The 25,358-nt window shown below is 45.6% G+C and overlaps 1 protein-coding gene across 9 annotated transcripts in view; it reads left to right on the forward strand.

The window, feature by feature from the left end:
• The window catches only part of DIS3L2 (DIS3 like 3'-5' exoribonuclease 2), a 392,221-nt gene that overhangs the window by 266,544 nt on the left and 100,319 nt on the right, over nucleotides 1–25,358 (forward strand). For 6 of the 9 annotated variants that reach the window (XM_055573741.1, XM_055573738.1, XM_055573742.1 and 3 more), the window contains 2 exons: nucleotides 2,970–3,082; nucleotides 15,798–15,905. In XM_055573741.1, the coding sequence (XP_055429716.1) occupies nucleotides 2,970–3,082; nucleotides 15,798–15,905 (221 nt within the window). The other 3 variants (XM_055573744.1, XM_055573748.1, XM_055573745.1) reach the window with 3 other exon arrangements.

A 25,358-nucleotide genomic window follows, 5' to 3' on the forward strand; every position in this document is an offset into this window, starting at 1 on the left:
CAATGCTGCCCTGTAGGAGGGTGGGCCCCGAGTGTGAGACAGATGAGAGTGGGGAATCTTAAATTCTTTTTTTCCCTGAACCTCTTATTTTAACCACCCCAAGTTTAAACACTTTTCCATTTTAAAAAATTGAGGGAAAAATCTTCCCCCAGTTAAGAAGAAATAAGGGAAATAGCTACAACAGCAAGGAGATCAAACCCTTCAATCCTAAAGGAAATCAACCTGAATATTCATTGGAAGGATCGATGCTGAAGCTGAAGCTCAAGCTCCAATACTTTGGCTACCTGATGCAAGGAACTGACTCATTGGAAAAGACCCTGATGCTGGGAAGGATTGAGGGTAGGAGGAGAAGGGAACAACAGAGGATGAGATGGTTGGATGGCATCACCAACTCGAAGGACATGAGTTTGAGCAAGCTCTGGGAGTTGGTAATGGACAGGGAGGCCTGGCGTGCTGCAGTCCATGGGGTCACAGAGAGTTGGACACGACTGAGTGACTGAACTGAACTGAAATAGCTACACACTTTGCAGCTAAAATGTGAGATGCCTTAAGACTGATTATCCAGGTAAAGCAGAAGAAAAAGTGGTGACATGTTAGCGAGCGCCTCTGAGTCAGCTTGGCTATCAGGCTTGGTTATTTTAGTGAGTCATAACCAAAAGGAAATTGATCGACACGTGAACTTCCAAGTCTCCAGGTAGGCTGGTTTCATGTTCAGCTGTGCCCTCAAGTCCAAACAAGGCCATTGTGCGTCTCCCTGTGATTCTCAGCCCTGTTGTTTTCTCTGTCAGCATAATTATGGAGCAAAGGTGTTTCCTTGACAGCTCCAGACTTATTGTCCAGAGTCTGGGGAGAGAGACTCTCTTTTCTGAAGTCCGTATCAACCCCTGGAAACAGGCTCAGATGTAAAGAATAGACTTATGGACATGGGGAGAGGTGAGGAGAGGGTGAGATGTATGGAAAGAGTAACATGGAAACTTACATTACCATATGTAACATAGATAGCCAACAGGAATTTGCTGTATGGCTCAGGAAACTCAAACAGGGGCTCTGTATCAACCTAGACGGGTGGGATGGGGAGGGAAATGGGAGGGAGTTTCAAAAGGGAGGGGATATATGTATACCTATGGCTGATTCATGTTGAGGTTTGACAGAAAACAGCAGGATTCTGTAAAGCAGTTATCCATCAATAAAAAATTAATTAATTAAAAAAAAAACAGGCTCAGAGTAAATCTACTTGGGTCACATGCCTATGCCTAGACCAGTCACTATGAACCGGAATGGGGTATAGTGGAATTCCGTCAAGCACATATTTAAATGGTGAGCAGTTCCCCTCTGTGCTTGTATCATCCGTGCCCATGCTGCTCACTGTCTCCAAGCCAAGGGCCATTTCACAGGTGTGCTCTTTTCCATATTCTGTCCACTCTGTGCATTTTCACGTGTACATGTTGGTGTGTATGTGTGTAATTACATACAGTATATCCGATAGATGATGTAGAGGATGTTCAAGAGTAAATCCTAAATGTATACCCTAACTAGCCCCCAAGCCCACTTTGATGCAGTTCCCACCAGCCTGAGTCCTCGGATCAGGTCCCTGGTAGAACTGATAGAGCAGGCGGGACCTGCTGAAAAAACAGCTCCACCAGGAAGGGAACAGGCAATTCTAAAAGGGAAAGAAAGTAGGTCTTTTACCAGAACAGCAAAGACAACAGGCAAACACACTAATTGTTGATTCATTCACTCAGGAAGTATTTATTGAGTGCCTACCATGTCAGGGACTTCTCTGGTGGCTCAGATGGTAAAAGCGTCTGCCTACAAATGCGGGAGACCCAGGTTCGATCCCTGGGTCGGGAAGATCCCCTGGAGAAGGAAATGACAACCCACTCCAGGACTCTTGTCTGGAAAATTCCATGGATGAAGGAGTGTGGTAGGCTATAGTTCATGGGGTCGCAAGGAGTCAGACACGGCTGAGTGACTTCACTTTCACTTTCACCATGTCAGGCATTCTTCTAGGCACTGGGCCCACAGCAGTGCACTTGACACTAAAGGCACTGCCTTACTGCAGCCTTCACTGTAGGGGCAGACAGTGAACACAGGAGCCAGTAAAGATGCACTGTGGTGTCTGGGAGCGATGATCGCTCTGAAAAGAGCACGATAAACATCTTCAGCTGTGGGTTAGGTACTGTAGTGGTGCGGGTGGGGGAAACAGGTCAGAGCATCTCGTCTTGTTCTGGGAGTCTGTCTCCATCGACCCTTATATGGTGAGAAGGATTTGGGTGGGCAAATCCTGTTGCAATTATTATCCCAAGTGTAAGAAAAAGCATGAGCCAAGCAAGCATCCAAATGGGATGAGGTAAGATACGTTCTGGGAATGGGAAGAGGTTTCCCACGACGTCTGTGTAGAGAGTGCGTGGAAGATGAGCCGTAAGGCTGGCAAGGTGGACTGAGGCGAGCCTGTGCAAGGGCCTGAGTAAGAGGCTCGACATCACTGCGCCTGTGGCTCTGCCGGGTTAGCAGCGGTGTGGACGGTGGGGGGGGGGGGTGAAATCAGGCAGGAAGGCCAGCCCTGGGGCTGAGTGAAGGCTGGCACAGACCGAAGGGCCAGTGCTTTCAGAGGCTTTAGGGACTAATTCCTTGTGGTGAGCTGAGGATTCATTCATCATCCAAAATGAGTCTTCTTCTGCAAGTGTACTGATGTTTACTCAGAGACAAAGAAAACTTTAGCAGTGGTAAACATCTTGTAAAAATGGTTAGTGTTGTCTATTCAGGATAAAAAAAATCTCATCTGTTGGACTAGTGAGGAAAGTAACCCTAGCGTACTCCCCAGAGTGTCGGTGGAGAGCCTGAAGGAGGCAGCCTGGGCTCCATGCCCCCTGACCTCGGAGAGCGACCTGCCTTCTCGGGGTAGATTCCCAGGAAGGGTCACCCTGGCCTTCAGTTCCAGGCTGATCAACCTTCTTGTGCATTTACAGGCAACTTTGAAGTGGGCGTGCACATTGCTGATGTCAGTTACTTTGTTCCTGAGGGATCCAGTCTGGATAAAGTGGCTGCTGAGAGAGCTACGAGTGTCTACTTGGTTCAGAAGGTAAAAATCAGTCTCTAGTTTCTTGGGTTGAAAAACATGCTTCTGTTATGTTATCTTTCTTTGTTTGTTTGTCCTTTAAAAAAAAAAATCATGAGGAACAGCTCTTGTGTGTGCTGCTCACTCTGGAAATGCCCCACCCCTGGGGTCCCAGGAGCCTGAGCCCATGCTCGTATCATGAGTGGGCCATGGCCATAGGACTTAGCCTAGGATGTCTAGTATTTACCAAATTCCTCTCACATGCCCAACTTGTCCACCCCAATCACTGACCCCCTCAGAAGGGAAAGGACAAAGATTAACTCAGGTGGACCACAGACCTAAAGAGAAGGACTCGTGTCATCCTGGCAATGTGAAGGGTGGCAGTGGATCTTTTTAAGAGGTAGTTCTCTAGTGGGTTGTTTTGTACTTGGTAGAGACCTTAAAACTGTCACTGACGATTTCATGTCAGTTTTCCCGCATGTCCCTGTGGCACCACCATGCCCACTGCCTCCCCATCACATCATTTCCCAGAACGTGCCATCTGCCAAGGGTGTGTCTTTTCAGACACAAAGACAGAGGAGCCACATTCCAAGTGCGTGATTGGCGTGGGGCCCAAGGCCTGTAAGTTCGCCCCGCTATTAGAGTATACATTCCTTTCAAGTCTGAAACCAAGGCTCTGTACAAATAGAGGCATCAGCTGTGTCAGGGATTTCTTAGCTGCTCTCTCTTGTCTCTGGAGCCCACTTTGGCCAGGGTCGCTGCAGCTTCAACATGGCTGTCATCTGAGGCTGTCACCTTGGATAATGGTGATATTATATACCCCATCATTCCTCAGCTCCAGGACCTTCTAGAGCTGTGCTCTGAGGCCTGAGCACCTCAGCCATACCTGGCAGCATGGGTGACATGTGGAAGATAGACTTCCAGACATGTCCCTGCCAGGTTCCAATAAGCCATGTTATTTGGCCTGTGAGTGCCCCAGCCGTCTGCTAGCAGTAAGAATCTCTGCTGGGCAGAAGGGTTGTTGCATAGTTGAATCCTCATTCATTTCCCCAACCCAGTCCTGTACAGTCCAGCACTCCACCCGCCCCCCCCCACCCTTACACACATGGTCTTGGATAACTTATACCAGCAGTCTCCTTGCCAACCCCAAGAAGGGTACATTCTAGAATCCCTGGACTCCGGTTTTAGCAACGTGCCTGTGTTGTGCCCACAAAGGTGCTGGTAGTTCTAGAACAGGAGTCCTCAGGGACAATCCAAAAGTTCCTAGGATGTCTAGTATTTACCAGGTTCCTCTCACATGTCCAACTTGTCCACCCCAATCACTGACTCCCTCAGAAGGGAAAGGACAAAAATTATCTCAAATGGACCACAGACCTAAATATGAAATGTGAAACTATAAAACTCCTACAAGATAACATTGGAGAAGATTTAGATGCCCTCAGTTTGGCAATGATCTTTTTGATGCAGTACCAAAGACACACCTCTGAAAGAAAGAATCGATAAGCTGGGCTTAATTAAAATTAAAAATCTATGCTCAGCAAAAGACACTGTCAAGAAAATTGGACCTCTGGTTTATTCAGGTGTTCAGCTTTGCCTGCCATTTATACTAGGTGCTCAGAACGTCCATGTAGGTGTTTTCTGCTGCTCCAGATATGAGAATACTGAAAGAGAGGGGGATGGAGTTGATTATTGAGCTGTGAAATTCTGGGTCAGATGCTGCATAATCATTCAGACCCAGTTATAATTAACAGTGTGTAATCAGTGACAGGTAACCTCTAGGCATAGTGGTACTAAAAGACCCAGAACCTTCAGTCACCCCTCAGTGGGAATGGAAAGCTGTATCCTCTTCTGAACAGGAGGTGTTCTACCCCAAAGACTTAGCTTATGTCCAAGCATCCATGCCCCTGTCTGGCCTCTGTGGCCTGTTCAAACCTAAATGTGGTGTTTGAGGACTTCTGTTTGACCCCCATCCCACATGATGTCTGTGACCTGTGCCCAAGCCGAGGGCAGGTATAGGTGGCCTAAGAGAATGCAGCCCAAATGCACTACCCACACAAATCACTGAACATCAGCACGTGGGGCTTGCCGCCTGACCTCCCCCCATATCTGTGAAACCTGAGCCATCACCACTGCATTTCTATCCATGTGAGTGAGCAGTGCTGGCCCTCAGTGTGTGTTTGTGTTTTTGGAGGGTCTACTCAACATTTTTCAAGTTCATATTCTACTCAATGTTCACTTACAACCAAATAAGGCCTATCAACTGGGACCAGAAGAAGTATTGTTATTGTTACACCCATTTCTACTGATGACATTCCTTGTCCACAGTTTCCTCATGCCTTTATTTAATATCCTCATTCATAGTAGCCTCCATTTCTGAGCTTCCCCAGTACTGGGTAGCCCACTAGTACCTAAGGAGCCATGAGTTACTTAGGAGGATATTGCATTTCTGGTAGGCTGACCTGGAGTGAGAAATATATCATCAAGCCTGGGTCTCGTAAGGCATCCATTCAGAGTTATGGACTGAATGTTTGTTTCCCCCTCAAACTCATGTATTGAAATCCTAATCCCTAATGTGATGATCTTATGAGGTGGGGGCCTTTGGGAGGTGATTAGGTCTTTAGGGTGGAGTCGTCATGAATGAGATTAGTGCCCTTATAGGAAGAAAGCCCAGAGAAGGAAATGGCAACCCACTCCAGTATTCTTGCCTGGAGAATCCCAGGGACGGAGGAGCCTGGCGGGCTGCCATCTATGGGGTCGCACAGAGCTGGACACAACTGAAGTGACTTAGCAGCAGCAGCAACAGGAAGAGAGCCCAGAGAGCTTTCTCATCACCATATGAGGATCCTGCAGGAAGGTGTCATCCCTGAACCAGGAAACGGGCCCTCACTAGACATTGATCTGCCATCACCTTGATCCTAGATGTCCCAGTCCCCAGAACAGTGAGAAATTAGTATGTGTTGTTTAAGCCACCCGATCTGTGATATTTTTATTATAGCAATCTGAATGTGATAAGATAGGCAGAATCTTTTAAAGTTGAATGGCCTGACAGTTTTACTTCTAGGTACGTACTTAACAGAAATGCATGCATGTGTTAGAAGGAAAACGTATGACAATATTTGTTGCAACACTTTTAAAGTAGCCAAAAAACTAGAAACTATTCAATCCCATCAGCTGTGGTATAGGCACTCAGTGGGATGCTGTACAACAATGAATGACAGTTCCACACACGAACGTAACGGGGAAAGAAACCAGACACGAGAGTACACGCTGTGTGAGTCCATCTACATAACGTTCAAAAACAAGCAAAGCAAGAAGTCAGGATAGTGATGGTGCTCAGTTGCTTCCGTCGTATCCAACTCTTTGTGACCCCATGGACCGCAGCCTGCCAGGTTCATCCGTCCACAGGGTTCTCCAGGCAGGAGTACTGGAGTGGGTTGCCATGCCCTTCTCCACAAGATAGTGATTACCCTTGAGGAAAGGGGCCCATCTGGTGGGGGCTTCTTATGATTCTTGGTCTGGGCCCATGAGTGTTCAGTTTGTGAAAATGCTTCAAGCTCTTCCTTATGAATTGTGCGTGGGGGGTGTGTGTGTGTTGAAATCTTTTTTCTTCTGAAGCTTGTGGGGGTGACTTTCAGCATTCCACTCTGGCTCCTTTTAGCGTATGCAAGCAGCCTACTCAGGCAAAGGAACTGACCTCAAAATCCAAGACCCCGACTCAGACTTGGCCCTCCTGAGAACACAGCTCTGATGTTTGTACCTTGACGACACTTATAACCTCAGGTTGGAGACATCCCGTCTACACCTCCTGCCCAGAAATGCAGTTGGCTCAATCCAGCCTTTGTTTGGCCCAGAGCCTTAGGGTTACTTAGGGAAGGGAGATGAGACTTTAAAACCCCTTTTATCTGCAAAAACTATAATGTTGTGATGGAAAGAGAAATAGAGGTAGCAGTCAGACTCCATGAGGTGAATAAATGTGAAACGTTCTTCCCCTATAGATTCAAATGTTTAAGAAATTTTGACCCAACTAGAAGTTCTTATTCCAAGCAGATGGCTTTCTCTTATCTAGCAGCCACACTCTCCTTTTTATAGCCAGGAATTACATGTCAAATTCAGAAAATGAAAATTGAGTTAAGTAACTAATCAGCCTGTTTCCTTTGCTCTTCTCTTTCCTTTGGTTTTGTGACTGTCACCGTTCTAGCATTTCTCTCTGGGACTGCAGAGTTGGGGCTTTTTGGCCCTGAAAGGCCAGGAGCTGAGTGGAGGGAGGGCTCCTGCTGCCGGACCCTGCCCCCAAGCTTGGCATTCGTGAGTGGTGCCGGCCACAGCCTTGGGCAGCAGCAGCTGTGCCTTCTGATTCCTTTGAACCACTGCTCTGACCTTTCTTCCTACTCATTTGTGTTTCTTAAAGGACCGTGTCCAGGAACTTTTCTGCTGTTTTCACTTGACTTTGCCTATAAAAGTCTGCTTCAAAGCTGCTGCTCTCCCCACCCCCCACCCAGGTTCCCTCTGTCTCATTTGGCAAAATCGTTTCTCTCTCTCGAGTTCATCAGACTGGGGCAGAGTGTGTGTGTTGGGGGGTGGGGGAGGGAATACTATCTGTAGGGAAGGTGGCATCAGTCTCTTTTCATTCCATGTTACTCACCTATAAGTAACTGACGTCAGCATTATAGTCTAAGCTCGATTTGGGAAACTCTCCCATAGATTAGGATAGTCTTCAGTGAAACAGATCTTGGGTCCAGATACCATGTTACTGTCCAGATTAGCATCATGTGCATGCATTCTAAGTCGCTTCAATCATGTCCCACTCTTTGCGACCCTATGGCCCTGTAGCCTGCCAGGCTCCATGGGGAGTCCATGGGGATTCTCCAGGCAAGAATACTGAAATGGGTTGCCATGCCCTCCTTTAGGGGATCTTCCCGACCCAGGGATCAAACCCGCGTCTCTTATGTCTCCTGCATTGGCAGGTGGATTATTTACCACTGGCGCCACCTGGGAAGCCTCAAATATCACCATACTATCTTATACATGAAATTCTTTTTGTTGGGATTTTACTCACACTAATACAGATGTAGTTACTTGTTAACATTAGGGTACACTTAGAAGGAAAGATAAATTTGTATATTGTATTTAAATCCTGTGAAAAAGCACTCTTTTTGACAAAAGATAGATATCTGTTAGGATAGGGGACAACTGTCTACCTCAGCTTAGTCTTGTCCTGCTCAGAAGGATGTGACATCTGGCTACTTAATATCCCCAAGCTATCTTCTCTGAGAGGGGAATACAAGGCAATAATAGAATTTAAGGTAATGTTTAAAAAATAAGTGAAGAAGTTTTTAAAATAAAACCTAAACAGTTGAAACCTAAACCTAAATTTTCTGCCTGTTGGCTCAAGCACTTGTGTTATTTTAGGTGTGAAACAGCTCAAATGAAAGTTCTCCCATAAATCTCTACGATATTTTATTGGTACTGCTTTATAATAGAGATCAAAGATGGGGATTGGAAGCCCGTCTTAATATGGAGTCCAAAGAGTTTTAAGATGTTCCTTTATGACCCCAGCAGGTTGTCAGAGTGTTGATGTTTTGTTAATGTCAAACTGTGGAGCAAAGAGTTGATCAAATTCAGAATTCATGGAAGTGTTGATATGAAAAAGAAAACTCTTTAAGCAGAGGTGTTGGCTGGCAGATGAATTATCTCTTCGCTGTAAGTCATTTCAGCCTGTGAGTGGGGAGCTAGCTGAATGTACCTTATCGTTAAAACCTCGAAGTCCTGAGAGAACAGGAGGAAAAACTCACCAAGTTCTCAGGCTCTGATAGCCAGTGGGCACTGCCGGTGGGAGAGAGGTTTGGGAGCTGGCAGAGGCCTGGGGCAAAAGGGGCAGAAGAAGCCCCTGCAGCCTGCCTCCACCACCCCCCCCCCCCAGCGCTGGAGAACCCCCAGTGGGCGTTGCCATCTGCCCCCTGCGAGCTGTTGTGACCCCCGTATCACGGCTAGTCCTTCCTGTTCCTTTTTTCCTAGATGATTGATTCTCCCCCGTCTGTGGCCCTTTCCGCTGGTCACAGGGCTGTCCTGGCTAACCCATTGCTGAACTTGGCCAGCCTGCCTGCTGTGGCTTTAGCAGATGTTTCTGCACTATGAGGCTAACAGAAGATTTTATAGTCTTGATGGTACCCCCACCCAGCTGCCTTGGGCAATTTACCTAAGTGATCCATTTCTCTCCACTGTCCTAAGCCCTGGTCCACAATGCTTAGAAAGTCAGTGTGGGATCTTCAGTGTCCTTTTTTCCTGTAACCGGCTTTTAAGATCTGCTCTGACCCAGATTTGATTCTGGCCCTGAAACAGGCGTAAGAAGACTTAGCACCCTTTAAGCCCCTTTCCTTTTCTGCTGCCTGAAGTGTCACCAGTTAGCATTTGTTGAGTACTGGCTGTGTACCAGGTCTGAAAAGACAAGAGAGAGGCTGATCTTGCCCTGGGTAGTCAGGGCAGGTAGGCAGGGAACAGTGACAATACCCTGCACTACCTGTGGGTGCCGGAGTGCTCCGCGGAGAGGAAGCATCAGAGGAGAGAGAAGCTGTCTCTCCCCGGACTGGTGGTGGGAGAGGAACTTTTTTAAGAGCCAGGAAGGCTTCATCAATTGATTTTTGAGCAGTGTTTCAAATTGTGAGTAGAAAATTCCTTGGTAGACAAAAGTGGTTGGAGAGAGCATCTCAATTAGAGGTTAGAGAAAGCATGGAACATCCAAGGAACAGTATGTAGTTTGGAATTGCTGGGGTATGAACTGCAGGGGGAGCCAAGAGATGAAGTTTCAAAGGCAGACCAGGGAGCTTGGGTTTCATCTTGCGGTCAAGCAAGGAAGTGACATCATCTCCTTTGACTAAGATAGAAAATCACCTTAGCCACTGTGTGGTTGAGGAACAGTGAGACAGAGCAGAAAGGTACTTATCAGTATGAGGGCCCCTCCCCTCAGTCATGGCCCCTTGAGGCTTTGAGTAACCACCCCAAAACAGAGAGAGATCTTTGCTCACAGAATCATAGGCGAGTTGAGCACCGTGGTGGTATCCAACTGGACCCCAGAGAATAGAGCAGTAGATGCCTTCAGCCTGGTGGTTGAGGAACATCCTGAACAAGGAGCATTCACATCCGCCCCCAGACTCGTCTCCTCCCAATCTAGCAATCACATCCCACAGCAGAGCATGGCCAGCTACGTGGGAGAGGTTACCATCCCCTGTCAGCTCTGCCGTCTCTTTGGAGATGGGTCCTGTGGGCCCTCTGCCGGCTTCCTCTTGAGAGCTCCTGGCCGCTGAACATGGAGGGTGCAGGCTTGTACTGAAGACCTCTTGGCCTTCATGATGCTGTTTGGGCCTTTGCTCATTAGCGGGATGAGCAAAAAAATAAAATTTCTGAATTCAGCTCATCAGCCATTGGGGGAGATGAGGACAATGTGTCCCAATGTAAATAGGATTGCAGATTATCACTGGGTGGAATTTAGTAAGAAGATTTGAAAGTCTGGAAAAATGATATGGAAATCTTACCCAGAGTAATTTCAACTCTCTGAACTCTGCTGCTGGTTTAGGAGACTTAGGATATGTCCCAAGACAGATGAAGGTTCCACACTCAAACAGCAGAAGAGGGAGAGGGAAAGACTCAGAGAGATTTTGAATGCACAACTTGTGGGACCCGGAGCTGATTGGATGGAGTAGGGGGGGAGGACCCGCCCCTCTTGGTTATTTTCTCCATCATCGCTCAGCCAGGACCTGTGCAAGACTGTCAGAGGACTTGTGGATCTGTAGAGTTGGGACAGGGAAAGTGAGAGCATTTGAGAACTTAGAAGGAACTCTCCACGTGGGCCACACTGAGTAATGAAGCTGAAAAAGACACTGTGGAAAACTCTCCAGGGATGAGGGATGCCTATGCGTTCACAAGATGCTGGTGACGGTCAGTGGTTTCTCACCTGCTCGAGAACTCACTTCTCTTTTCCAGTCAGACATTGTGTCCTGTACTTAGCACCCTACCCCAGGGTCTCTCCAGGACTGTGGCAGGTCTCAAGTAGCCGACAAGTGTGGGGACCACTATGCTGTCTAGGCGAGTCTCCCCTGAAGTAACAGAACTGGTACGTGCCGAAGCCACTTTTCAGAGTGGCTGTCTCAGCCTCCCTCCCACAAGGGTCCCTGATGTGCTGTGCAGTTGACACACGTGTCGTGTGCCACGGGGCAGTCCCAGCGACACCGGCAGAGAACAGGCCCAGTTTATGAGAGGCCCTGACATGCCGAACCATGGATGTGATTGTGACATCTTCATCCCTTTTTGGAAATAACTGTCTATACAAAACTATATGGATATAAAGACTGTTTTCTCAGAAGTCCACCTGAATCCTGCCTTAAGATCTAGTGAAAGCTTATTGAAAGGAATGCCCTTTAAAAATTAGGCATGATTATACTACCCCAAAAGTTTTAATGTTTAGCTTGTTTTCCTCTGTGTAAGACATAGGATATCAAGCAGTGTTTATAACCTTGGGCAGCTGCTGAGTGTACCGATAGTTTTTAAGTGAGAATAGCCAGAACAGTTTAATAACAATAACAATAATAATAATAATGTGTGCTCAGTCGTGTTCAACCCTTGGCATCTCCAGGGACAATAGCCTACCAGGCCCCTCTGTCCATGGGGTTTTCCAGGCAAGAATACTGGATTGAGTTGCCATTTCCTTCTCCAGGGGATCTTCCCGACCCAGGGATCCAACCCTGGCCTCCTGCACTGGCAAGTGGATTCTTTACTACCAGCACCACCTGGGAATCAGGCTTATCATACACTTAAAATACTAGCTGCCTATCAACTTGTTAAGTACAGATGTTTAAGTGGAAGTTTACTATGTATTTCATAAAATGTTTCATGTGATAATGATAAACAGTTAATTAACATAGACAAAAATAGGTGATTTGTTTTCTGGGCAAAAGTCAGTCATTCATTTGTAAACTGAAAGTGCCTGCTGTGTGTCAAGGCGCTGGACAGAGAGACAGAAACGGTCCTCATTCCTGAAGATTCCGTGGTCTAGTGGAGAGGAGAGTCACATAAAGGAGCAATTAGGCTGAGAGCAAGAGCCGTAGATGCGTCATGAGAGCTCAGGGGGATACAGTGAGTGACAGTTTAGAACTGCCTCAAGTCCTTTTGGAAAGAACAGGAGCAGGTAGGAGGGAGGTATAAAACACAGTGCCTGGTCCCCCTAGGGGAATCTGGATAACTGTTTCAGAGATGCTGATGAGCTGAATCTTAAAGGATGTACAGAAGTCGGCCAGATGCGAAACTCTCAGAAAGGTGCTCCAGCAAGAGCGAACCACAGGTGCACGAGCGGAGCAGCAGGCAGGTCCGGGGCTCTGGCTACTGGAGGGGGCCCAAGGCAAAGGCTGACAAAGAAGGAAGGTCCCCTTGGAGGACTGAAGGACCTGGCAGACCGTGGGGTGCCCAGTGAGCTGACTTTGAGCATCTCCAGTATTAGTTTACTAATGACAGAGCCAAGACTCAGAACTACGCTAGGTTTCCCAGATTACACAGGGTAAGACCCCTATGTCTGTCTTTTTTGTTTTTTCAGTGGTAAAGCCCTTTTTGCAAATCAAATCTTAACCCCAATCTCCAGTATGTAAAAATAGATTGTATTTCATTAACATAAACTTCTTCCACATTTAAATGTATAACAACCTCACACCAGTCACAATGACCGTCAAAGATTTATAACAGTTATGAGATCAAGTAATGAAAACCGGTGGCCTTCTTTTTATAAACTCTTCTGTTTTTGTAATAAATTTAAATTTACAGAAAAGTTGCAAAGATAGCACAGAGAGGTCCCGTATACCACACACCCAGCTCCCCCACCCCTTCCTAACATCTTACATTACCATGGTACATTTGTCATAACTGAAAAGTTGACATTGGAACATTGCTATTAACTAAATCCATACTTTATTTGGATTTCCCCAGTCTTTCCACCAATTATCTTTCTGTTCCAGGGTTCAGTCCAGGGTACCACGTTGCATTTAGTTGCAATGACTTTCTTTTCACAAACACTAAAACACAAAGTCAGGAAATATGTTACATTCTCAGATGTTCAGCTGTATGATTGAAAAAAGATACTGCCTTGAACCCTTAGAAAAAATACTGCTGCTGCTGCTAAGTCGCTTCAGTTGTGTCCGACTCTGTGTGACCCCATGACAGCAGCCCACCAGGCTCCCCGTCCCTGGGATTCTCCAGACAAGAACATTGGAGTGGGTTGCCATTTCCTTCTCCAATGCGTGAAAGTAAAGTCGCTCAATCGTGCCCAACTCTTAGCGACCCCATGGACTGCAGCCTACCAGGCTCCTCCGTCCATGGGGTTTTCCAGGCAAGAGTACTGGAGTGGGAGAAGAAATACTATCTGTAAAAAAAAAAAAAAAGGTACTAAGCTTGGACTGCAAGCATGCAGGGCAAGCAGCTTGCTACTGAAATGGTGTGCTGTGCTTAGTCACTCAGTTGTGTCTGACTCTTTTCAAGCCCATGAACTGTAGCCCGCCAGGCTCCTGTGTCCACGGAATTCTCCAAGTAAGAATATTGGAGTGGGTTGCCATGCCCTCCTCTAAGGGATCTTCCCAACTAAGGAATTGAACCCAGGTTTCTCACATTGCAGGCAGATTCTTTAACATCTGAGCCACCAGGGAAGCCCAAGAATACTGGAGTGGGTAACCTGTCCCTTCTCCAGGGGCTCTTCCCAACCCAGGAATTGGAACCGGGGTCTCCTGCATTGCAGGTGGATTCTTTACCAGCTGAGCTACCAGTTGGTATAATTGGTAATGCAGTGCAGAGAAGACCCCAACAATGCTCACTCAACAAACTCGATTTACTCTGTTTTACTCAGCTTGGGCCGCCATACAGTATACCATAGACTGGGCATTTTTTTTTCACAGTTCTGAAGGCTGAAAGTCCTAGAAGAAGGTGCTGGCCAGTTCAGTTCCTAGTGGAGACTCTCTTCCTGGCTTGTGTAGGGCTGTGTGGGTCTTCACAAGGCTTTCTTTCTGTGTGTGTGCAGGGCAGGGAGCCACGAATGACTTCTCTATTTATCAGATCAGGGCCCCACCCTTATGACCTCATTTAACCTTAATTACACCTAAAGACCCCACCTTTGGGAGGTGATTGTATTGGGTACAGTCACATTGAGGGTTAGGGCTTCAAAGTAGGAATTAGGGGGTGGGGGAGACGTGGTTCAGTCCATAGCCTAGTCCAAAGGCTGAAATTATGTGAAATCTTTACAATTCAATCCTGAGACAATATGGTATTAAAATTTTTTCCATTTTTATAGTACATTTATGCAGGTTAATAAGTGTTATTTTGCAAAGCACTCAGTGCATGCAAGAAAATGTTAATTATTTAGATCACTTTTGAATACTCATTAAACAAGTTAACAAAGAAAATACAGTGTCATCTGAACAGATGGTTCAAAAACAATAGCAAGAAAAATTTTTCAAAAGTAGGTACCTTATAAAAAGCTGTTGGGCTTCCCTGGTGGCTCAGTGGTAAAGAGCCTGCCTGCCAGTGCAGTAGACATAGGTTCAGTCCCTGATTCAGGAAGATCCCACACGCTGTGGAGCAACTAAGCCCATCTGCCACAACTGTTGAGTGTGTGCAGTAGAGCCTGTGTTCTGCAACAAAAGAAGCCACTGCAGTGAGAAGCCCACCCACCACAGCTAAAGAAAGCCCACACAGCAACGAAGACTGTGTCCCAAGATTAAATAAATAAATAAATAAAATTAACTTTTTTAAAAAAAGCTGTTACCAGAAGTCTTCAGGTGGTCATTAGGTTTTTATATACAAAAGATTCAGCATCCTTCAGAATAATGCTGAGTAATGCCATATAGTTACTAACATTTTTTGTTACTGGTGTGGGCTTTTCCATATCAAAGGTTACTGTAACGTACTAAAACAGAATAAATGTCCAAATACTCTTCACACAGAGTAAGATAGCACTGGGGTTTGTTTTGCTTTTGCTGAGGAAGGATCTTGACTAGCTAACTTGACCTCAGCTAGTGCACAGCTGCCACTCCGTTACAGTGCTCCCTGTGCCTGACACTGCACATCCAGGAGGCCTGCAGCAAGTGTGCTGGGTAAACATCTGTTAATACGGCCGTTTTTAGTTTGGGAGGTGGATGGGAGTCGATGTCATTAATCAAAACTATGGGAGAAAGAAAAGATTTAAAGGCAGGAGGGAGACAGAAGTATCCTCAGGACATCCAGGAAGAGCCACTCATTTTGTCTTTGGAATTTTAGAGAAAACAAATAACATTCCAGGATGGCTGTAAGTCATCATTTGAAAGTACGTTGAAGAGGATTTCTTTTTTTTTTTTTTTAATTGAAGAGGGTATACCATTGAACTGAGATAGTTATATCCAAAAGTACAAGTCATTCTTGAGTCTTGAGCTTCAATTTTAGTATATAGTAAATGTAGTTATTTTTTTTATTGCTATCATGTATTTTTCCCTGTATTACCAGTTCTCAGCTTTCCGGTTCACATTCCCATGTAATGTTAAAGCCTCACGGAAAAGTATCAGATAATGTGGTCTTTCTGCTGAATTTTCAGGGAAAAGAGCTTCCACCATGTTCATCTCACTCTGGAAGCTCAGGCTATTCCCCGGAAGGAACCCCCCCCTCCCTGGGCTGCTTCTCTGCTGGCAGGTAACTGCTGCAAATCTGGCAAAGCCGCTCATGGCCTGTTCCCTGTCCACAGGTTGTCCCCATGCTTCCCAGGCTGCTGTGTGAAGAGCTGTGTAGCCTCAATCCCATGACTGACAAGCTGACCTTCTCCGTAATCTGGACGCTAACTCCGAAGGGCAAGGTAAGGACTTAAGACACATGTCCCTTCCGTTTGGTGACTCCCTCATAAGCACACACTGTGTTCCTGGCGTTGGTCTGGAGCCCCGTGGTGGGAGGAAGAGGGCAGCGAAGGAGCCTCACCAGCAAGGAGGACATGGGAGAAAAGCTCTCAGTCTCTTTAGAAGGCTGAATCTCAGTGGTTTTCAGTGTGTCACGTGAAGGAAGAAACTGTGTAAGCAGAGTCCCATGGGGGAGGCCTCGCGCAGCAGAGGGTGTCCGTGAAGGGGACAGTGGGCAGGCCCCGGCTGCAGTTAGGAGAGCAGATGGGGTGAAGGGGGTCATTTGGGGAAAGAGTGGAGAGTTTGGGTAGGTGAGGTGGACTCAAATCATGGGGACCTGCAAATGCCAGACCCCATGAATGATGGCTGTTAGGGTTCCTCTGAAGTGTCATGAGAAAGGAGACATTTTAGATTAGTGCTGTGACTTCCCTGGTGGTCCAGTGGTTAAGAATCCACCTGCCAGTGCAGGGTACATGGGCTCAGTCCCTCGTCCAGGAAGACTGCATATGCTGCAGAGCAGCTAAGCCTGTGTGTGCCCAAGAGCCTGTGCTCCACAACAAGAGAAGCCACTGCAATGAGAAGCCTGCACACCATGTGTAGTAACGAAGACCTAACACAGCCAAAACTAATTAAATAAATCTTTTTTAAAAAAGAAAGACGAGTGCTGCATCATGGTACTGTTTGAAGAGGAGCAAAATTTGCATGAGGTCGTGCTGTAATCAAGGCCCAAGGCGATGAAACCATGGACTGAGAGCAGAGGGGAGCAGGATGTCAGCAGCCATTCCCTAAATATAGGGAATAAATGAGACAGATAAATGAAAGATGACTCCAGAAGAAACTAGGCACCTCCCCCACAACAGAAGCAACTCTGAACTTCTGAAAATAGGGTAATGATTGGGGAAGCTATGGTACCAGCTCAGTGCAGTGCTGCACAATTTCTAAAGCTATTATGGAGACCATGTAAGAACATGGGAACTGTTTATGCTGTAATATTAAATAGAAGTTTAAAAAAAAAGATATTTAATTGTAAAGAGGTTCCAAATAAAGATGGAGGATCAAATGCCCACATTTACTTTCATTCCATCCCAAAACCTCACTAAAACAACAGTGAAGAGATTTTTTTTTTAAGACATAAACCCACAAGGACAAAGAGAATGGGAGAGGAGACAACAGCAACAAAAATTTGGAAGCCGGGAAGCAGATGGATGAGTGGTAACTGACTTAGCAGTCCCGAGAAAGCCAAGTCCTGAGCCAACAATAGCGAAAGCCAAGAAACAACCCAGTTTACACAGAAGAACCCTGAAGAAGCTCAGAAATTGACAGCAGCAGCTATCTCTGGGAAGTAGGGGAGAGGTGGGCGAAGAGGAGACTAACTGTGTTGGTTGAAGGTTTACTTTAAAAGATTGTCGCTTCCATAACCTAGTAGAAGATCAGAAATTTGTCCCCAAGACAGGATAAAGGAAAGGATGCTGAACTGGGGGCCACCAAACACAGCTGTGGTCATGACCCACTGCGGGAGGCTGAGTGAACGCTGGCACACCAAACATTAAGAGGCCCATCTTTTCTTCCCCGCCAACCTCAGAATTCTAGTAGCCAAGGCTATACCCTTGACTCAGAAGATAGGAAAATCTTTCTCTGAGGAATCTGAGTGGTGAAGATTTAAAGATAAAAACCTCAAGGATTTCCCAACCAGCAGCCCAGCTGTATTTCCCTACAGTAAAGCCTGTGGACAATAAGCTCCACCCACTCAAGCAGAGCTTTTTAGGATTTCACTAAAAAATCAGCCTTTTCGCATTTCACTTTCCTGTATAGAGACAAGAGGAAAGCCTCTAACATGGAACAGGAAAACCAAAGTAAACAAGTGGGGAACAACTGGAACAAAACAAACTACACAAGGAATGGAGGAGGAAGTGGCCACCGCTCTAGTATTCTTGCCTGGGAAATCCCATGGACAGAGGAGCTTGGCAGACTACAGTCCATGGGGTTGCAAAAGAGTCAGACATGACTGAATGACTAACAACACATAAGGAGAAGAAACTTTTTTGTATCCTCAGAGAGTCCCTTTCTAAAAGAAAGTATCTATACTACAAGATTTAGGTACTTTGAAAAAGAAACATTCAGAAGGGGGCGGGGGGAGGACCTCTTTTTAAAAAATTCCATTAACAGCATGAAATTAAAAACATGATAGAAGAAATGAAGTCTCAGGGTTCAGATTGGAAGATAAAGTTGAAAAATTGTCCCAGAATAAGACAGAAAAGTAGAGCACCAGTCCAAGATATCCAACATCTATTCAATGACCATTCCAGAAATAGGGAACAGAGAAAGAAGAAATCATCAACACGATCATTCAGAGAGATGCCCCATCACTGCAGGGTGTGACCCTCCAGGCCAAAAGAGCGCACTGCCCAGCACGGTAATGGGAACACTGTCTCCAAGCCACATTGCCATAGAATTTCAGAGCACTGAGGACAAAGAAAAGATCCTATAGGCTGCTAAGAAGAAGAATAAAAAAGAAAGAAAGAGGCTCATACAGGAGATCAGAACTCAGAAAAACCCTAGAAGTTAGATGACAGTGAAGCCAAGTTCTCTAATTTCTGGAAGACTGTGACCTCCATGCTAAAATGCTGTGCCTAACTAAGCCATCGATATAATGTGAGAGTAGGAAAGGACATTTTCAGACTTGCAAGGTCTCAAACAAAAAATGTTCATCTTACATACCCTTTCTCAGGAAGCTTTCACCAAAAAGAAAGAGTAAATCAGGAAGGAGGAAGACATGGGACTCGGGAAATAATAAACCCATACAATAAAGAAGTGAAAGACTTACCTAGATCACAAGTCACCAGACTTCCTTGTCGGGGACCAGTTAGTAAACCTGTTTTTGGTTTTAGACACCATGTGGTCTATTAGAGTTACTCATGAAAGAAGACTATATAAATAATGTGAGCAGGCTGTGACCCACTAAAACTTCCCTTAAAAACAAGTGACTGACTGAATTTGGCCCACAGACCATAATTTGTTGACCCCTGACCTAGATGATGGTGAAGAAAATTCCCAGGGTACCAGCTCTATGCAGATGCAGAAAACAGGGGATCAGATTGGAGCAGGTCAGAAGGTGACCGTCTGCAAATCAGGAAGAAAGCTGGCACCAGAAACTGAATTGACTGCCATCTTGGTCTTGGATTTCCCAGCCTCCAGAACTATCAGAAAGAAATTGTTCAAGCTCCCCAGTCTATGGTATTTTGTTATGGAAGCCCCAGTAGATCAACACCACATCAACTTGAACTTTTATACTGGGTTACATTAAAATCTATCCATCTGTTTTACACTTTGAATGGATTTTTATTCATGCATAATTTTTTATCCAATAGTCATGTGTAGATGTGAGAGTTGGACCATAAAGAAGGTTGAGCACCAAAGAATTGATGCTTTCAAACTGTGGGTTGGAGAAGACTCTTGAGAGTCCCTTGGACTGCAAGGAGATCAAACCAGTCAATCTAAAAGGAAATCAATCCTGAATATTCATTGGAAGGACTGATGCTGAAGCTAAAGGTCCAATACTTGGCCACCTGATGGGAAGAACTGACTCATTGGAAAAGACCCTGATGCTGGGAAAGATTGAGGGCAAGAGGAAAGGGGGGCAGCGGAGGATGAGAGGGCTGGAAGGCATCACTGTCTCAGCGGACATGAGTTTGAGCAAACTCAGCCATGAAGGACAGGGAAGCCTGGTGTGCTACAGTCCAGGGAGTGCAGAGTCAGACATGACTAAGTGACTGAACTGGCTGGTATTTTCAGACTAGTAGTCTGATTTTTTAAATGTGGATACATTTCATTATATTAAAAAGTCACATTTATTAGTGTCTACTTGTCTACAGATCCTAGACAAGTCTAAGTATTGGAAAACATGTATCCTATACATGGGTATATGATACAGGGTTTCCAAAATTCTGATTTTTATGAGAGCTTGAATTTTATCATTAGCAATGGATAACGTTCATTGTTTTTCTTGACGTGCCAGATAACCAGTGTGTCACTCTTCCTCCAAGTAAAAATGGTGTTCTGTAAAAAAAAACGGTCATTTCACCTCACTACAAAGTATGTAAGTGCTTTTCCCCAAGACAGCCGTCATACTTGGCCATGCTGCTAAGTGGAAAAGACAAGTACACCAGAGTTGAGCCACAGTAAAAGCAATAAACGCGGTAAGTTCCTTACCGCTTCATCAGGAACATGCTTAAGTGAAGGAGGTTTTTATTTCCTGTGAGTGTGAGCCAGTGACGAGACCCTGACCTCTGGCAGCACTTGTTGCTGTTGTGTGATTCATGCCAAGGCATCAACAGTTTTCCCCACCAGTGCTTCTGGGCCATCAATATAAATGGAACATACACAGAAAAGGCCACATGATGCCTTAGTATTAATACTATTATGAAAATAGTTTTGACCTCATGGATCCCTGAATGGAGTCCACAGAGCGTACTTCAAGAACCACTGTTTTAAACAATTGATGGAAAGCTTGAAGTGGATTAATGTAGAGAGCAGACAGAAAAACCAACCAAATTGAAACAAAACAGTTACTAATTTCACTAAAAATAAAAAGATGTATAGGAAACAATAGCAACCTTGAGTATTTACATAGTTGTAATAGTTAATTCTCATAGTGATGATATAATTTTCTTGGGAGGATGAGGGCCTGGGAATGCTTATGTGTGTGTTAGGTTGGGGGAAGGGAGCATGTGTGGCAAGAAGAGTTAATTTGCCCCTTCTATAGTGAAAAAGTTGTGAATGATGCCTAAAACTGAAAAATCAAGAAGTAATCTGGCAGATTGTATAGAACTGTGAGAGTAAATACCAAAATAATCTACTGAGAGATGACAGTGGTTACCCCTGGGGAGGGGCAGAGGACTGCTGTTCTTCTTAACAAGCCTTTAAAACCACTTCACTGTTTGAAATGTGGCCACTTTAATTTTTTTATTTTTATTTTGAAAAATTTCAAATATACATGAAAGTGCAGAAAATAGCACAATAAATCCACCATCCCTATCTCCTAGATTTAACAACCGTCTTTTTTTTGCTAAAGCATTTTAAAGCAAACCATAGACATCACGTCATTTCACGCATACGTATTTTCATATGTGGCTCTAAAAAATTTGGACATTTCCTTATATAACTACAATGCCATTGGCACACCTAACAGTTAATATTAGTGCCTCGGTGTCATTTAAAACCCAGTTCATAATTTCATTTCCCAGATTGTCTCCAATTGAGAGACAATCCACTCCAATCCACAGGGGAATCAAAACAAGTTACCTACATAACATTTGGGTTTTATGACTTTGAATATCTGATAATAAGTTCCTTTTTAAGAGTTAAGAAGCAAACACTATCTGAAATACGAAGAAAGAAATGTGAAGACAGTAGGCCAGCAATCATATTTCTGTGAAAGTGGGAACTTGCATGGGGGAAAAAAAATGAATGGAAAAAGACCAGAAGGAAATAAAATAGAATGCCAGTAATGGTTGTATTTGGGTAGCAGGGCTATGAGTAATTTTTTCTACTTTTTTGTGTTTTCTAGTGTTTTTTGAAAACATGTATTACTTCCATATTTTTATAAATGTTTATTTTTGCAAAAGTTTAACTAAACAGAAAAATAAAAGCCTAAAAGTTAGAGGAAAACTAACTTGAGTCAACAGAAAAGAACTTTGAATCTGAACTAAGCCTGCCAGGGTCAGACCCAAGAAATAAAAAGCTGCCTGATCTAATGAGCTTCTAAAATATGAGGGTCATAAAAGAAGCACTCGGAAGAGGTAGACTCTGAAAACTTGGTTGGTCTGTAGGTTTTCTGTCGGAGGCAGTGTCTGGTGACCAAGCCTTCTGGCACAGGGGGCTGGAGAGCAGGTGTGAAGGAGGCACAGGGTCCAGGAAGGGATGCCTGGCCTCTGGCAAACCCAGTCAAAGAGGAAGTGTGAGGCTTTGGACCTGGGACAGTCATGGAGCAAGACTCACTAACCATACTCCTTATGCTGTAGTCAAACATCCTACCCAGAACAAGAGGCCACACGGTGGGTTGACCTGGTCAGTTAGTCCTGGAGTGTAGTGACAATAAGTGTCTTCCTGCTCACAGTCAAGATACATGAGAGTTCAGATCCCAAACTCGTGTCCAGGAGCTAGTGCTTGTTGAAGACACTGGCAAAGGAGAGCCTGAGTTGGTAGAGTTGTTGTTCAGTCGCTCAGTCATGTCCATCTCTTTGCGACCCCATGGACTATAGCACGCCAGGCTTTCCTGTCCTTCACCATCTCCCAGAGCTTGCCCAAACTCATGAGTTTGTAGGGAGGGGTGGGAAAAAAGATGGGGTGGTTCAGGGGGCCAAAGAGAACTTCCCAGGTGGTGCTGGTTGTAAAGAACCTGCTTGCCAGTGAATCCATAAGAGACATGGATTCAGTCCCTGGGTTGGGAAAATCCCCTAGAGGAGGGCATGGCAACCCACTCCAGTATTCTTGCCTGGAGAATCCCATGGACCAAGGAGCCTGGTGAGCTATGGTCCATAGGCTCTCAAAGAGTCAGACATGACTGAAGCAGCTTAGTACAGGGGGTCAGAGAAGGCCGGTAAGGAGGAAAGTGGCACGCATCAACAACCCAGTAAGCCTGAGACTTGGTTAGTACACAGTGGTGGCTTCTCGTAGTGCAAGGGCTTGGACTTCGAAGGAGCTGGGGCAGGGCCAGCAGCATCAGGCATGGCTGCCAGTCTCCCCTGGAACTGAAGTGGAGAAAGGTTTTGTTTTTTTCCTTCAACTACTGGAATGCCTTACTTTGTAGAGCTATAGAAAGCCTATTCCAACTGTTTTTAAACACCCAGTAGATTTTTTTAAGTATCTGCTAGGAAACCTTGGTGTCATATATGTTAATACTTTCCTTAAGCCAGCGTTCAGGTTTTTAGAATAAAAAACTCTGCAAGATCTGGTTTTTGGCGTGTTTCTCACATATTGGTGGTAAGAGTGTTGTCCTCTGATCTAGATAGCTCTGATTCTATGTTTTCCTAAGGGAAACACACCCAGCTGAACCTTGTGCTTTGGAAGTCCAGCTCTGGACCCATGAAATCCTCTCCGACCATGTCAGCGGAGTCTCATATCTGGTTACCTCCAGCATGTCTGTCTCACTGGGCACCAAGCTCCTGCAAAACAGAGACCACGTCCACAGGCCCTGGTTCATCAGAGGCGTTTCAATTTGAAGTCACCTTTGGGAAATAAACATCAATGTTACACTTTAAAGAAGGTCACAGACAATGAATCTAACTTGATATCTAAGTCCTAAAGCCTGGGAACCCTAAAATCTCAGGTCAGAGGTCAGAATAATAAAGGAAGAGTCTCGCAGTTACAGTAGCAATTCACAGCCTGTGTGTCCTGGCCTGTGCTGTCTGGCTCAGGCAGAAAAGCATGTACTCCGGGGGGGCCCAGTTCAGCCCCAGTCCATGGCGCACCTCTTTCAGCCACTTCTGTAGCCCCCAGCCCCAGTCATTGTTGACTCCGGTCATCTTCTGACCCCTCACCTCCAGGCCAGCAGTGAGTCACCTCAGCTTTGTCTCCAGCACCTCCAGATTCTGTCCTCTTCCTCACCACTGTCAGCGTTGACGGCTGCCTCCAAGCTGCCACCCCCCTCCACCTGGACTCCAGGGGCCTCCCAACTGTCCCCCGACCTTCAGCTCCTACCCCACTTCGTCTTCTCCCTACACAGCGGTCCGAGGGAGTCTTCTAAATCAGAAATCAGGTCTCATCTCTCTGTCCTTTTTAATGACCCTCCAGTCTCTCATTCGGAATAAAATCTAAGAAACCTTTAAAGTGGGATTTTTTTTCCTATTCTTTTTTTTTCCTCTGTCTTCTCTGCTAGAAATGCATGGATTCCAGAGAGTTCTTGGGACTCGAGTCTTTCCTTGTTCCTGGACCATCTTTACTCACGTGGGAAGAGTGGCTTTTAGGGTGTGGCCGAGTTCTCTGCTGTGTGGCAGCTCCCCAGCCCACCTTCTGGGACCTGACCTCAGCGGGGGTCAGCCCTTCTCAGCCGCCACCTTAGAACACCCTGCAGGTCGCTGGCCACTTCTCGTGGCTCTGGGGAAGTGTTTCCAGTCCCCACCTAACACCTCTTTCTGAACAGCAGACATTGTAGGGGCACTGTGGGATGTGCCAGTCCAGGCTGCCTTTTTTCAGCTGGACCTTCAGTGCTGCTTAGAGGGATCCTTTTATTTGTTGCTTATGTATTTGTTTCAAGCCTTTATTCTTGGACATCCTGGCAGTCCAGTGGTTAAGATGGCGCTCCCAGCTCAGGAGCACGGGTTCTGTCACTGGTTGGGGAGGATCTCACATGCTGTGTATGGTGGCAAAAAAAAAAAAAAAAAAAAAATCCCAAAACAAATAACTTTGCAGTTAATAACAAAGGTAAATAAGTGTGAAATGGTATTAAAAAAAACTTTATTCTCGGTTCTGGCTTCCAACTTTGCTTCCATTCCTCTCTACTTCGAGACCAATGATTCCCCCAGGTGACTTTCAGTTTTCCTTCTGGGAAACCAGAGAGATCAGCCAGCTGGGTCTGCTGAAGTTCCTCCCTTCGGAGTCATCCTTCCCGAATCGTGATGCAGAAAAAAACACTCCTGCTCCAACCAGAGGGTAAGCCCTCCGTCCTCCAGATCTGAAGTAGCATCAGCATCCCTCTGAACCACTCAGATCTTCACTCTCTAGCCCACCTCACCCCTGCCACATCCCAGCAGTTCTAAGTGATAACAGCTCTACCTTTGCCAAGCGTCCCTCATCAGTCCTTCCTTTCCTATCGCCACAGTCACTGTCCCTACCCAGGTCCTCACCATCCTCCCTGCTTGACAGAGACTGTCTATGGCCTCTTCCTTCCATTTCCCCAGTGGTGTTAGGTGACTTTTAGAAGCTGAATCTGGTCCCATTACACTACTACTTAATATCCTCTTACAGTGGGACAGTGGGTTATGATTATCCACAAAAGTCCATAATCTCCAGAGCATGACCAGCACAGACCTCCACCAACCCCTTCTCGCATTGCGTGGCCATCCTTCAGCCCCTCAACCTCTGCTGACCAGTTCATTTGGCCTCATACAGAATTGTTCTACTACTGAGACTTTGCATATGCTTTTTCCACTTCCTAGAGTGTCCTTCCCCTCATCCCTACTAACATGAATCCTACTTATCCTATGAGACTCAGCTAAAATGCCACTTCTTCCATGAAAGTGTTATTATTCCTTCCTTCATTCATTTAGTAAATACTCACTGAAGATTTGCTGTGTTGAGACACTATACAAAGTGTTGAAGATATAGGAATTAAATATGCACCAAAATAGAAACAGTAGTTAATTCCCAATGGTGGATTCATAGGAGATTTTTTTTTCCTTCTCCTTTTCCCACATATA

This window comes from Bubalus kerabau, chromosome 3, assembly GCF_029407905.1.
Source record: "Bubalus kerabau isolate K-KA32 ecotype Philippines breed swamp buffalo chromosome 3, PCC_UOA_SB_1v2, whole genome shotgun sequence".
Lineage (NCBI taxonomy): Eukaryota > Metazoa > Chordata > Mammalia > Artiodactyla > Bovidae > Bubalus > Bubalus kerabau.